Below are 14,940 nucleotides of genomic sequence, written 5' to 3'. Positions count from 1 at the left end.
ATAAACTTAGGAAATGAATAGAGCCCGCCCGCGTGCCATTGGTCATCCCTGTCGTGCTCCACCAATCACTATTAGATTTATCTACGGAGAACGCGTGGAACGGAGCACGCCATTGGTTTGCCACTGGTTGCTGAGCGCCGCGCTTTGGAAACCAGTGGCAAACCAATGGCGTGCTCCGTTCCACGCGCATCCTCCGTGGATCCGTCAGGATGATTGGTGGAGATCTGCTGCGGGAAGTGGATTTGAAGAAGTCCCGCACCAGTCACACGAGTGCATATATAATCAGCTGTTAAGAGGACTTGATCTGCACAACTTTCTCACTCCGTGGAAGAGACAACAACATCGACTTTTACGCAGGCAAACGTTCTGGAGCATTTTCCTGATGATTTTCTTGTGAACGCATCACTATTTTACTGGGAACTTTTTAAATACAGAACACACTGACTTATTTTTACGCGGAATTGAACTGTACAAAACAGCAATTGAAAGGTTCCTGGAGAGCATGTCTTCAGTTAAAGTCACATCCAAGCTGTCAGCCTCCAGCACTGGCCATGAGCAAAGATGCGCATTGAACATGACAGAGACACCCAGCAGCACAGCTTTAGAGCACAGAAAGGTACATTTAACATTAGAATGTATGGAATAGCCTATTCAATTGTATATTTGTTGGAAATAAATATTGATAAAACGTTGACATGTGACATTATTCTTTCTTTCTCAAGTCCTCAAAACCAATTATGGAAAAAAGGAGACGCGCACGGATAAACAACAGCCTTTGTCAGCTGAAGACACTTATATTGGACGCACTAAATAAAGATGCGAGTTCAAATAAAATATCAATATGGAATGAAATTATACATTATTTATTAAGGTAGTGTGTGTTAAAATTGTTGTTCTTCGTTGTCCTTTCAGACTTCTCGGCACTCCAAACTGGAAAAAGCTGATATTCTTGAAATGACAGTGAAGCACTTGACAAATCTGCAACAAGCACAAATGACTGGTAAGTTCTCTATGGGTAACTTTAATTAACAAGTCGTTAACTATTATACAGAGCTTACTAGATCTGTAAATGGTGTACGTTCAAATGTGAATATGAGTGAATCAAATTTTCATGACATTTCCAATCATTTGAAGGCATTCACTAATGATCTCTCAAGAGTTATATAATGAAATCCAATGTTTGTTAATTACTTTGGTGAAATCTATTACCAATATTTGAGCTTTGGCATATTTCGGCTTGATGCCTCAAATATTTCTATTTTATTATAATTCTTAAGCAACTTTTGGCACCAGTCTACCCATGCTTGGCCAATACAGAGCTGGATTTAACGGATGCATCAACGAAGTGACCCGTTTTATGTCCACTCATGAGAGTGTGGACACTGAAGTGAAGACCCGGATCCTGTCACATCTGGCCAGCTGTGTTTCACACTTGGACATCATGTCTTGTCAACCACATCATCACCTGCGCTCATGCACACCAAAACAGGGATTCAAAGCCCATGTGGTGCCTCACATGAACGGTCCGCTGGTCATTTTGCCTCCAGATGCTTCCAAGTTGCATTGCGGACTTCAGATTGTGCCATCGAGTGATGGGACTTTCGCTCTTTTGATACCCGGTTCATCCGGCATGACTGGGCCACATAACGGTGCGCTTCAGGCTGGCATGTCCTCTGGTGCACAAATGAACACTCTGGACTCCCTTTGGAGACCTTGGTAGAGCCTCATGGAGTCTTTGTACAGCAATGTAATGATAACCACGATAACATAACGCCAGTTTTCCTTTGTTTCAATGGGACTTATAGTGTTGGTACCTGAATTCAGCACATAGGCAAATTTTTGTCATTTAGAAAATGGCACCAGACTTCCCACACTTCTGCTTCGAGATATTAAATCGACATACTTTTTTTTACATGGAAGTGTGTTTTAATATTGAATATACTATGTATATTAGACTGAGATGTTTGAATTTTATTTTTGTAATTTGAAATGTATTTTGAATGCTATTAACATTTTGCTCATCTGTCAGATATATTGTCTGTACCTTAACATAATGGTTGTTGGTTTTTGGTAATACAAATAATTATTGAATAAAATGCCTCTTTGCAGTTTTGTGTCTCAAAAAAAAAAAAAAAAAGTCTTAAAAGTTAAAAATAAAAAAGGACAATGCTTTATTTTATGAAAATATAGGGGAGTAAACTTGGGTAGATTTTAATAGCATAATTACCCTGATCAATCTAATTGTCATCCATTGTTCAGACAATTAGACATAGCAAAAAAAAAAAGAGCTGAGATTATGTGTGGGACAAAATGAGTATAGAGAAAATAATTATATTCTTACAGTCAAAGACAGAGACATTAACATTTTACATTTACAAGTTTATATTACCACTCGGGTCACTTGAAATGTTGTGTTCCTAAAGGAGTTGACTTTTTTTTTGTTTTTTTTTTTGGTTTTTTTTACGTTTCTCTGAAGTGTTTCTGATTACATATTCACAAATTTAAAACATGATTTCTGTAAAATCCTGTTTATTCACAGGAGCTTAGAGTGCCAAACTAGAGTTTAAAGAAAGAAAACTTTCCTCTTAGATCATTGAGCTTTCGTCTTTTTTCTCACTTTTAAAGGTGCCACCAAGCTAGCTCTACTTCACAGTGAACTGTGATATAAAGACTTATTTATGGTTGCCTTTTCTCCCAAAGTTTTGATCTACTACTTGCTTGTGGAACCTTTTAAGGTTTATGATTTTACCTGCAACCCAAACCAACTATGAGATTATCACAATACACCAACATTAAAAAATGTGGACACCAATGACTAAAGTTATGTCCCTACTTATCTTTAAAACCTTTTGATCTAACAGCTTAAACGTTTGAAATAAGACAGATATAAATTGTGCCTGCATATGCATTTCTAAGAGAAAAAAACATTAAATCAATGGATTAGTTGGAGTGTATAGTGATTGAAAAGCAGCCAACAAGTGCCAAGCACACTTGGGAGCTCCCTGAATACTGTCACACACACTGTAAACCCTATAGTTGTAATTCCTGGAAATATCAAGTTGTCTTAATTTAGTATTCCTGGACATGTCAGGTTTTGGGCTCATAACTCAAATATTTAAGTTCATTGAACTTATTTATCTTAAAAATCCATAGACTTAAGATTTTAAGTGTTAATAACTCAAACTTTTGAGTACAAAATTGAGGCTATGGGGAATGCCCATAATGCTTTGTGCTTGAGTTATTTAATTATGTTTGCTTGGTCAAAGGGAAGTTATGGGGGCTTTTAGTTGTCATTAAAATTTTGTAGAGGTTTTAGCTCTTTTGTAGTATTATTTATGTTGTTTTGTTGCAATTGTTGTTTGTCACCTTTAGGATGATCGGTGTCCCATTTGATCAAGTTGGAACCTGTTGACTAATTCTTTTTATGCATGTGCAGTTAAAGTGCATGTATATATGCATTACTTTGGATAGTGTTTTTTAATGACTGACCTAGAATCAGTTATGATCTTTATTTGATCTGTGCTATTGTTTGATTTAAAATTGAATAAATTGAATTAAAATGATTAACAACTGTAGAAAAACATTATTTAAATAGCAAATCTGAGTTGTCTACTTGCATCGACAGTAGTTAATTTAACCTGAATAGTTAAGTTCATTCTATATGAACAGTTTATATAAGTTTTGGAGAAGGCATTACTCAATACAATTGAGGGAATGAGTTTATTCAATCAAATAAGTAGAGTCATCTTATTAGGGTTTAAATGCAGGATGCACCTTGTGAAGCTGGTTCAGACATTCTGAAAAATCCCACAGCAAACAAAATAAAAATTAAATGATCAAATCTTCCAAAACAAGCTATGTACAGCACCAAAGTGATGTTTACCATATGTACCAAGGGTGGTGTTTTGGTGGTGAGGCAAAAAGTTTTTTTTACTAGAGTGTGTTGCCAAGAGTGGTAACTATCTAGCTACATTGAAGAAGCTAAATATAGGATAGTTTTAATTTGTTAAACTTTAATATAGTAATAATAAAGAATAAGTAGATGTGTCCAAATTCCTGGAAGTGTATTTTGTACCAAAAAAGATATGAATTGTTGCCAAATGGAGCTGAAAAATTTAAAGGACCACTCCTCAACTTGTAGCCATGATGGTCAGTTGAGTTTTGCAATTCTTTCATAGTTAGACATCCTAGCAGGAGTTCAATGGTTTGCAGCACACACACACAAAAAAAGAGAGACTTCTTCCATAATGGTCAGAGGAACGACTTGATGAGCATGGCCTCACTCCAGCTGATGGGGTCTCGAATGCACCATGTTTCCCAGCATGATGCCCCAACAGTGAGGTTGAAGGGGTGATGTTTATAAGGTGATTTACATGGCATGCATCAAAGAAATTGTGATGCACTTTAGCAACCTGCTGATAAAAATATGTCATCCTACTTCAGCCTTTCTGAGCAGTGGAAACGGTCTCAATAAATTAGACGCTAGAGGGTTACTGGCAATGACCAACTCATAACATCAGAAACACAGAAACCCTTATTTTATAATGTGATATAGGGAAGATGATCAGTACCTTATAACAGTACCTTATCAGTAATTAATTTGTGATGTTTCATGCAATTTCCTTTTTCCCCCTCTATTAGACCTTTACCCATTTAATACCATATTTGTATGGCTCTTGTAAAACGTTTTTGAACAGTTAGTAAAAGTATGTTCAGGTCACAATTTTAACCTGTGGGAAACAAAATAAGACCCAATAGAGAGCTGCAAACAATAAATATATACAGTATATACTGTTTATCAATTAATGTTAATCCTGATTAATGCAATTATACTTGCAATAATCATGAAGTTGTATGTTTGTCTGATGCTGAACAGAAAAGATGCAGAAAGCCAAACAGACCCTCCCCTATCCAGCGGTGTCTTTAGATGTGAATAAAAAGGTGTGCACTGTTGTGCATATTTGTGGTCATCCCTTCTCTCTCACATAAAGGGGCAGCCCTTGTTTGTACAAGAGAAGCTTTAATGGTCTTACAGAGGGTGTTGTGGGCTTATGATGATATCACATTCACTGCCCAGATAGCTCAGAATCTGCTTCGCTGACTCACTATAAATGGCAGCCAGAATGAAAGAGGTCTATTGAGTTCACAAGCTGATCCTATCCACACACAAGCCTTCACATAGTCTTCTCTTGTCAGAGATCTCCGCCCCTTTCACAATAGATGAATCATGAGGCAAATGTGACCTGGCACAGTGTGGAGAGCAGCCGCTTCTGGGAGAGATTCAAGAAAATGTCAACAAGGTGCCTGAGCATGCTCATATCACCCTTCAGCCCCCCTCGATTCGGGAGTTTCTTTTTCTTTTCTTCCTTCTTTCTCAAGCACTCTGCCCTCTGATTCAGTCTCTTGTTCTCAGCCTCTTATTAAGTGGTATTCTTCCACCACTTGCAAAGAACAAGAGGACATGAATGATATTAGTTCTGCTGTAGAGCCAAATTGCTTCCAGGACTCCCCGCTGTGGCAGGTATGCTGAAATTTAATGAAAATGGCCCCCGTTGTTGCAAAACTGTGAAAAGTCCTTAAGCAATCATATCTTCCCCACAAACCAGAATGGTATAAAAAATATGGGCTAAACTGTAGAATTGATTGTTGTCCCAGGTAACCGATTTCCTACATAGCTGTGCTAGTATCATGTCTCTCATATCTGGTCTCTTTCTTCTCAAATAATAAATTAACTCAACTTAATATTTACTTATAAATAATATACAGTAAGTTACTCATCATTGAAATATAAACCCCTTCAGGATGATGCAATTATAACTGTCATTGTCTGACTTAATTAAAATAATTTGGCAGGTAGGTAAAACAAGTCAAGATGCCAAAAGCTATTTAGACTTATTCCAAAATGGATTAAATTCATTATTTTCCTCAAAATTCTACAAACAATACCCCATAATGACAAAGTGAAAGAAGTTTGTTTGAAATCTTTGCAAATTTATTAAAAATAAAAAATGAAAAAAATCACATGTACATAAGTATTCACAGCCTTTGCCATGACACACAAAATTGAGCTCAGGTGCATCCTGTTTCCACTGATCATCCTTGAGATGTTTCTACAACTTGACTGGAGTCCACCTGTGGTAAATTCAGTTGATTGGACATGATTTGGAAAGGCACACACCTGTCTATATAAGGTCCCACAGTTAACAGTGCATGTCAGAGTACAAACCAAGCCACGAAGTCCAAGAAATTGTCTATAGACCTCCGAGAGAGGATTGTATCGAGGCACAGATCTGGAGAAGGTACAGAAAAATTTCTGCAGCATTGACGGTCCCAATGAGCACAGTGGCCTCCATCATCCGTAAATGGAAGAAGTTTGGAACCACCAGGACTCTTCCTAGAGCTGGCCGCCTGGCCAAACTGAGCGATCGGGGGAGAAGGGCCTTAGTCAGGGAGGTGACCAAGAACCCGATGGTCACTCTGACAGAGCTCCAGCATTTCTCTGTGGAGAGAGGAGAACCTTCCAGAAGAACAACCATCTCTGCAGCACTCCACCAATCAGGCCTGTATGGTAGAGTGGCCAGACGGAAGCCACTCCTCAGTAAAAGGCACATGACAGCCCGCCTGGTGTTTGCCAAAAGGCACCTGAAGGACTCTCAGACCATGAGAAACAAAGATTGAACTCTTTGGCCTGAATGGCAAGCATCATGTCTGGAGGAAACCAGGCACCGCTCATCACCTGGCCAATACCATCCCTACAGTGAAGCATGGTGGTGACAGCATCATGCTGTGGGGATGTTTTTCAGTGGCAGGAACTGGGAGACTAGTCAGGATCGAGGGAAAGATGAATGCAGCAATGTACAGAGACATCCTTGATGAAAACCTGCTCCAGAGCGCTCTGGACCTCAGACTGGGATGAAGGGTCATTGTCCTGTTGGAAGATGAACCTAAGCACACAGCCAAGATAACAAAGGAGTGGCTCCAGGACAACTCTGTGAATGTCCTTGAGTGGCCCAGCCAGAGCCCAGACTTTAACCCAATTGAACATCTCTGGAGAGATCTGAAAATGGCTGTGCACCGACGCTCCCCATCCAACCTGATGGAGCTTGAGAGGTCCTGCAAAGAAGAATGGGAGAAACTGCCCAAAAATAGATGTGCCAAGCTTGAAGCATCATACTCAAAAAGACTTGAGGCTGTAATTGGTGCCAAAGGTGCTTCAACTAAGTATTGAGCAAAGGCTGTGAATACTTATGTACATGTTTTGTTTTCTTTTTTTTCTTTTTTTATAAATTTGCAAAGATTTCAAAAACTTCTTTCACGTTGTCATTATGGGGTATTGTTTGTAGAATTGAGGAAAATAATGAATTTAATCCATTTTGGAATAAGGCTGTAACATAACAAAATGTGGAAAAAGTGAAGCGCTGTGAATACTTTCCGGATGCACTGTATGTGTTTGAGTAAAATTAACATTTTTGTTTTATTTGATTAAGTACTGACAACATTTCTCCCAAATTCCATATACAAATATAGTCATTTAGAGCATTTATTTGCAGAAAATGACAACTGGTCAAAATAACAAAAAAGATGGCATGTATTCAGACCTCGAATAATGCAAAGAAAACAAGTTCATATTCATTTTTAAACAACACAATACTGATGTTTTAACTTAGGAAGAGTTCAGAAATCAATATTTGGTGGAATTACCCTGATTTTCAATCACAGCTTTCATGCATCTTGTCATGCTCTCTGCCAGTCTTTCACATTGCTGCTGGGTGACTTTATGCCACTCCTGGTGCAAAAATTCAAGCAGCTCGGCTTTGTTTGATGGCTGGTGGCCATCCATCTTCCTCTTGATCACATTCCAGAGGTTTTCAATGGGGTTCAGGTCTGGAGATTGGGCTGGCCATGACAGGGTCTTGATCCGGTGGTCCTCCATCCACACCTTGATTGACTTGGCATGGAGCAATGTCATGCTGAAAAAACAATCCTCAGAGTTGGGGAACATTGTCAGAGCAGAAGGAACAAGTTTTCTTCCAGGATAACCTTGTACGTGGCTTGATTCATGCGTCCTTCACAAAGACGAATCAGCCCGATTCCAGCCTTGCTGAAGCACCCCTAGATCATCACCGATCCTCCACCAAACTTCACAGTGGGTGCGAGACACTGTGGCTGGAAGGCCTCTCAAGGTCTCCGTCTAACCATTAGACGACCAGGTGGAGGATCGGTGATGATCTGGGGGTGCATAAATTTTTATGAATGATCTGACTGAAGATGCTGAAGATGTGTCATACTCCAAACTAACTAGTGCTTAGTGATAAGTACAAAATGAGCTGGGGCAGCTCTGGTTTGGACAACAGATTTTTTCCCCCTCAATAAAAGTGAAAGATTTAATTTAACAAAAGGTTGATTTTAGCAGTCTAAATGATTTGCATCTGGACTGAATGGAATCTTTCCTCCTAAAAATTTTCATGGATTCTTTATGATTGTGCTCAAAAAGTTTGAAACAGACTTTAATTTCCAACCAAGAGGGATGAAAATATAATGGTTTAGGCTCAGTAGGATTAGAATTTTCTTCTTGATTAGCTCTGCTTGGAGGTTTGGTCATCTGAACATAACTTCTAAGTGTCCACCCCATCCACCTCTTGACCTTTTCCACTTCATTCTTTACAGTCCCATGTCTAGTCTCGCAACTTTGAAACTAGAATATTTAATAATCCTCATACTAATTGACAGAGAGGACAGTGCTTTAAATTTTGATAAGCTGATTTATTGTTTAGATTACTCCATATAAAAACAATCAGATCAAATATTAATCCATTAAAAGCATATCACAAATAAAAAAAAAAAAAAAAAGAAAATCAAATTTCTATGTATTAATTTGTAACTACATGTTGATACAATGCAAGTGAGATGTTTCAAACAAAACATTCCAAAACAAATATATGAAAACGGTTACACCAAATACATCAAATAAGGAATGATGACAGTATGCTAAATGCCATTTAAAATTTGCTTTGTGTAAATCACAAATAAGTATAATTATCACATTAATAATCTGAAAACCATCTTATAAGGTACCCAAGAAAATGTATAAGCATTAATTAGCAAGTAAAAAACAATCTGTTTGAAATAAATCAATCTATATTCTATATCCCAAACCCATACTTGAAAAATTATGACTAGAAGCTCATTTTTAAATGTGTATTGTATATACTAAGCATAGGCATTACAGCTAAATGTGTAACTAAGATGTGATGTAGCTGTAAGTAGTTGAAGAGGAGTAGTCAACACTGCCTCTGCGTGAGCCGCTTCTTGAGCCAGTACGAGACCCTGCTCTGGATCCTGTGCGAGAGCCTGGGCCTGAGGACACATTGTAGGGGCTGCTGATGCCCTTTGTAGACATAGAAGTTGCCTGGAGCATCTTCATGCCATTGTTCTCCTCCACCATGCAGTTGTCCATTGCCTCTTTGTATGAGATTTTTAGTTTGGTTTTAGGACAGGTAAGGTTCTTAATGTAGTTTCTCGTATCCTGCAGCTTTTGTGCCCCTTTGCCATCGAGCCATCCTTTGCGGATGGCTTCCTCAATGGTCACCCGCCGACCAGTTTCTGGCTCTAAGAGTCCTCCCGTCAGGTACTGAAACTCCAGAAACCTCTGCCCTGCCTCATAAGGCAGCCATTTTTCCTTTATGGCTTCAGCAGCAGACAGTTTCCTCTTGGTCTTGACGTCCTCGAAACCTGTGTAAGCCTTCTGTGCTGGTTTTAGCTTGACAGCCATGTCTTCATCAATGATGCTCTGCCGTACAGCATCTGTCAGAGAGAGTCTCTGGCCAGTGGCAGGATTTATAATACCTCCAGTGCAAATCTGGGCTTCCAAGAGCCGCTGAGCGGTGATATTGTCCACAATTCCACGTCGTTGGGCTTCAGGGATGGTTATCTTCTCTAGGGTCTCTGTATCAAAAATGGCTCCAACAGGGCTCTGGTCATCAAAAATATCAGACGGAGGGGAGAGTGTGATAGATACACTAGCGAAACGCTTGCGGACGGTTGGAGATGATGGTGCAACCTGTGTGGGACTACTGCAAGTAGCAACATCCTCAGGACTGCTGGAGCAGATGGCAAGCTCAGAGCTATTGCTTTTACTGGTGATCAAATCTGCGAATTGAGTGAGTGTCAGAGTCCCTGCACGGTACTTGTCAAGGCTTTGTTTATCAATAACACCCCTGTCTAGGGAATCTTGAATATCATACTGATTTCCAGTCTTGCGATCAACAACAACTACGCGTTTGCTGCCATCAGATGCTGAGACAGTGATCTCCTCCCACTCACACTCTTGTTCAGAAAGTTCCAGAAAAGTGTCATAGTCAATTAACTCTCGATGGTATGCTTCCCGTACAGTCATCTCTTTCCCTGTGTCAGGATCTACAATCACCACTCTCCTCTTGCGGAGAGTGTTCTTTTGAGTTGTAGTTTGTTGCGGCTTCTTCTTGTCCTTCAAAGGCAAAAGGATGAGCCCCGTCTTAGGATCTGTGATGCACCTTTTCTTCAGTTGTAGATAAGTGAGGTTTTCATGGGTGTTGGGGTCAAAAAAACCTTTGGTGTCATCACCCTCATATGTCAAAATCTCATTCATTTCACGGTCAAAGTAACCTTTCTTGTAAGCCACTTCCACATCAATACGATGGCTCCCTTTTGGGTCAATGATGCCACCACTGGCTATCTGAGACTCTAGCAGTCTAATTCCATGACCCCTCTCAATCACCTCTTTCTCAATAGCTTGAAAGAGGGAGATGATCCTTCCTGTTGCTGGATCTTTATATCCCGTGACAGCCTTCTCAGCAGAGAGCAGTTTGTCTTTAAACTCCGTTCCCACAAAAGCCCTCCTCCACGCTTCTTCCACTGTCATGCAAACATTATTGACTGGATCGATTATGAAACCAGAGGCAGCCTGGGCCTCCAGGAGCTCCAGTGTGGTTCCCCGTCGAATCAGACCTTCTTTCATGGCCTGGTAAAAGGGCAGGACCCTGTTGTTGGCCTCATCATATATACCAGCGATGCAAGAAGAACCACCTAGGTACGATTTGAGCCTGTCCTCAATATCCTTGCCTGTTAGTTTTCCTTGGTTTATTTTATCCAAATCTGTTTGAGTAAGCAAGTTGGAATCCACAAGCTCTGTAAGTGAGACCTCACCACGTAGACCTTGCACTCTCACTTTCTGGTAACCACCATCACAGACAGTTTTAGAAACCTCATCAATCTGTGTATGCTTACAGCATGTAACAGGACGCTGTTGCAACCTCCTCAGTTCAATTTCCAAAGCTTCCCTCTTCCGAGAGAGCTCTGATATTTCCCTCTCTGAGCTGTGAAGACGACTCTGGTAGCGTTCTTCCACACTCCTAAGCTCAGCAGTCAATCTCTGTATCTCGCTCTGCAAGGAGGCCCTGTCTCGCTCTGCTTTGTCTCTATCTAACTCGCTCTGTCTGATCTGCCCTTCTTTTGACTCATATTGGCTTTTCCAGTACTTGAAATCCTTGTTAATTTTGTCAATTTCATCCTGGAGGCGTTGCTTCTGTTTCAACTCAGATTCCAGTGAGATTTTGATGCGTCTGAGCTCCTCTTCATAGTACTGCTGCTTACCTTTGTCCTGTTCCAACAGTTTCAGTTTGCTTAAGAGAATGTCTCTCTCTTGCACAATCTCTTTGTAGTGGGTCTCAGACCGCTGGGTCATCATGGATGTCTGGAAACATAAAAGAGAAAAGGTTCATAGAATTCATAGAAAAATATCTGTATCTCAACACAAATGAATATGATGCACACAAGGCTAGAAAAAGCAACATAAATCATGCAGGAAGAGATTATTTATGTTGTGACCTTGAAAAAAAAATTCAATTTTTAACAAAATTGAATTTTTTGCCAAAGCAAATTTGAAATATAAATTTGCAACCATGTATTGTTATGCAGCAAAGTTGTTTTCAAAGGTCATTGAAGCATTATCCAGCAAAGCGTTACCAGCAAAGCCATTTTCATTTAAGCCATAAATCTGATGGACTTTCTGATTCAAACTGATTTAGAAGAAAAATCAGTTGTGTCGCTCAAAAAAATACCTCCGAGAACTGCTTTTGGATTTGGGCAATTTCCACCCTTAAACTTTCCCTTTCTTGAGTCAGTTCATTGATTAGTTCTTGCAGTTCCAGTGCCCTGTTATTGCTGGTTTGTAACTGGAACTGAATGGCTGACAATCGGGATGCACTTTCACTCTCAATAGTGCTCAGGCTTCTTTTTAAGTCATCCCGCTGCAATCGCATGGTCCTTAGTTCCTCCTCAAGCCGCAGACGTTCTTTGGTAAGATTCTGAGTGAGGCTCTGCAGCTTTTCAATCTCACTGGTGCTCTCATTTAACATGCGACTTTTTTCTTCTATAGTCTTACAGAGAGAGTCATTCCGTTGATTGGCCTCACGGACACGAGCCTGTTCCTTTAAAAGCTGCTGCTGTAAAGCCTTCAATTCTGCATTTACCCTGGTCAGATTCTCTACCATGACTTTATATTCCTTTTGGCTTCTCTCCAGCTCATCTTTTAGACTGCGAAGCTCCTGCTCATACTTGCGTCCAGAAGTACTTTCCTGCTCTTGATGGACCCGTAGAGTGTTGATAGTAGTGGTATATTCACGGCACATCTGATTCACCCTTTCCAGCTCTGTTTCTAACCTCTTTCTTCTTGTGAGCTCATCCTGGTTATTCCTCTTCTCTTTTTCCAGTTCAGCCTGCAACCCATTCACCATTGACTGCAGTTCACTGATGCGACTCTGCAGTCTGGTGGTATTCTGTTCCAACTTGCTCTTCTCGTTTGTTTGCTTCTCCATCTCTCGCTTTAGGATGAGCATTTCTTGCTCTGAGATCTTAAGCTTGTTAATGACCTCTGTGGTGGAAGTGTGCTTAGTAAGCAGTTCAGCTTGAGATTGTCTGAGGCTTTGGTTCTCAACCTCCAAGGCTTTTCTTCTCCTGGTCTCATCTTGAAGGTCCTGTGTTAACAAGGTAATCTTATGGACCTTTTCCTGAGCAACTTTGTTGGCCTCTGCCAGTTCTACCTTGTGTCTTGTGTCAATCTCTTCTCTTTGATGTATCATAATCTGAATCTGTGACTCCAATTCCCTTTTGCACCGGCTACCCTCTGATGCTGAAGACCTCTGCTGATGTACTTCCTCTTCTGCTTTCCTCTTTGCTTCTTCTGTGCGGCTGAAAGAGAGCTGCAGCTTTCTAAGTTCTTCTTCCAGGTCTCTTTTCTCAGAAGTCAGCCTGTCCAACTGGAGTTTTAGAGTTGCTGAATGCTCCTCCTTCTGCTGTGTTGCCATGAGCACACTGGTCTTGGTGATGTGGATCTCAGATTCATAAGTTTGCTTAAGGCTATTAATGTCCTGGGTCAACTGGGATCTTACCTTTGAGGTCTCTGACTCTGCTGCACAACGCCGGGAGGTCTCATCCTGGAGCTGTAATTTCAGCCGTTCAATCTCTCGCTCTTTGTCTTTGATGGCTCTTTCGAATTCACTTTTGGACATGTTGAGCTCTTCCAGTTCTTTCTGTCTCTTGCGGACAGCAAGCTCATACTCCTCCTGCTGGTTGGTGTATCGCTCCTCAGCCAACCTCCGTTTGCGTTTCTCATCCTCAATGAGAAATGAGAGGCGAGACACCTCATCTTGTAAGCTCTTAAGATGATTCTGGGTGCTGTCCAGGCTTTCCTGGGTAGCATTGCACTGCCTAGCCTGGGTTCTCTTCACCTCCTCCATCGATATAAGTTCCTCTTTAGATTTGGTCAGCTCCAGCCGATAGCGTGTCAGACTGTCCTCCATTGATTTGTTCTTGTGGGTTTGATCTTTAAGGTCATCCTTTAGGCGCCTCAACTCCTCCTCCAACAGGTCAATTTTGGTGTTACGCATCTAATTAAAACAAAGTTACACATTAGATTGATCAGTGGAAGGTGTAAACCATTCAGAATAAGTAAACAAAATACTTTTAGATAAAAGAAGTGCACACAATGACCACATTTACATGCACTGCTTTTTGCAGAAAGTGGTGTTCTGCAACGTCATGTAAACAAGAACGCAGATTTCCTTACGCCATTTAAGGGATTAAGAAAGTGGTTTAACACATCCAGATTTCTCCCAGAGAACAGGGCTTATCTGGTCATGTAAACACAAAAGCTGCGTTCTAACAGGTTTTTGAGAAATGTGTGCATGTGTGTGAACAGAACGGATAACAAATGTCATAGGACGGAGACCAACAACAAGTCAACAAATTGGAAAGAATAAAAAAAGAATTAGAGTACAGTAAGAAAAGCACATTCACTATAAACTCTACCCATTTATATACACCAATGTAAAATATTGACAGTCCCTCACGTTCGTGTGTATGCCCTGGTACATTGAGGGAATCCTGAAGTTTAATGTAAGAGGGAAACCCCACTATTGAAACGCAATTCCCCTGCAGGTCGCGATAGAGAGTTAAGGAAACAAACACAACAACAACTCTGGAATATCTGGAAAAAAAAGTGAAGCAATTGGGAATAAAATAGTGAAGTCTTCTTCGAGTCTTCTGTGACAAGCATCACAGGGAAATCACATTGCTCTGCAGAAAGCTGCTTACTGAACGAGCCACGTGTATACGGAAGTAAAGGGTATGCCACTTATACAGTGCATGTAAACCAGAATGCCACTTTCTCACAGTACGCCGCTTTCTCGCAATAAACCGCTTTCTGGTGTCCACGTAAATGTAGTCATTGTAACCCAGAAAAAGATAAAGCTATTTGAACTAATTATGAAAATGTTTGAAAAATATAATAAAACATGACATCCTCTTATAGCAGGGCAACATTTTGAGCATTGTGGTTCCTTGTGGTTTCCTTTTTGCGCTGCACTTGGTATTTGTACCACTGCATTTAAACTTCTTAACTAG

General features: G+C 40.4%; 2 protein-coding genes across 3 annotated transcripts in view; one reads left to right on the top strand and one right to left on the bottom strand.

The window, feature by feature from the left end:
• The first annotated feature begins 888 nt into the window (after positions 1-888).
• Positions 889-1,887, top strand: LOC127441976 (transcription factor HES-1-like). The gene is made up of 2 exons (XM_051699586.1): positions 889-1,000; positions 1,278-1,887. The coding sequence occupies exons 1-2, from the start codon at positions 955-957 to the stop codon at positions 1,718-1,720; spliced, it is 489 nt and encodes a 162-aa protein (XP_051555546.1). The 5' UTR covers positions 889-954; the 3' UTR covers positions 1,721-1,887.
• A 4,160-nt stretch (positions 1,888-6,047) lies between these two features.
• Positions 6,048-14,940, bottom strand: part of LOC127441934 (desmoplakin-like) — a 31,357-nt gene continuing 22,464 nt past the window's right edge. Inside the window, exons 23-24 of one of the 2 annotated variants that reach the window (XM_051699520.1) lie at positions 12,099-13,925; positions 6,048-11,731 (exon numbers count right to left, since the gene is read on the bottom strand). In XM_051699520.1, coding sequence (XP_051555480.1) covers positions 9,242-11,731; positions 12,099-13,925 — 4,317 coding nt within the window. In that variant the 3' untranslated portion in view covers positions 6,048-9,241. The remainder of the gene's footprint in view (positions 11,732-12,098; positions 13,926-14,940) is intronic. The other variant, XM_051699521.1, reaches the window with a different exon arrangement.

Source organism: Myxocyprinus asiaticus, chromosome 6 (assembly GCF_019703515.2).
Source record: "Myxocyprinus asiaticus isolate MX2 ecotype Aquarium Trade chromosome 6, UBuf_Myxa_2, whole genome shotgun sequence".
Taxonomy (NCBI): domain Eukaryota; kingdom Metazoa; phylum Chordata; class Actinopteri; order Cypriniformes; family Catostomidae; genus Myxocyprinus; species Myxocyprinus asiaticus.
Note: the sequence above shows the minus strand (reverse complement) of the source record. Positions and strands in the feature narration are given on the sequence as shown.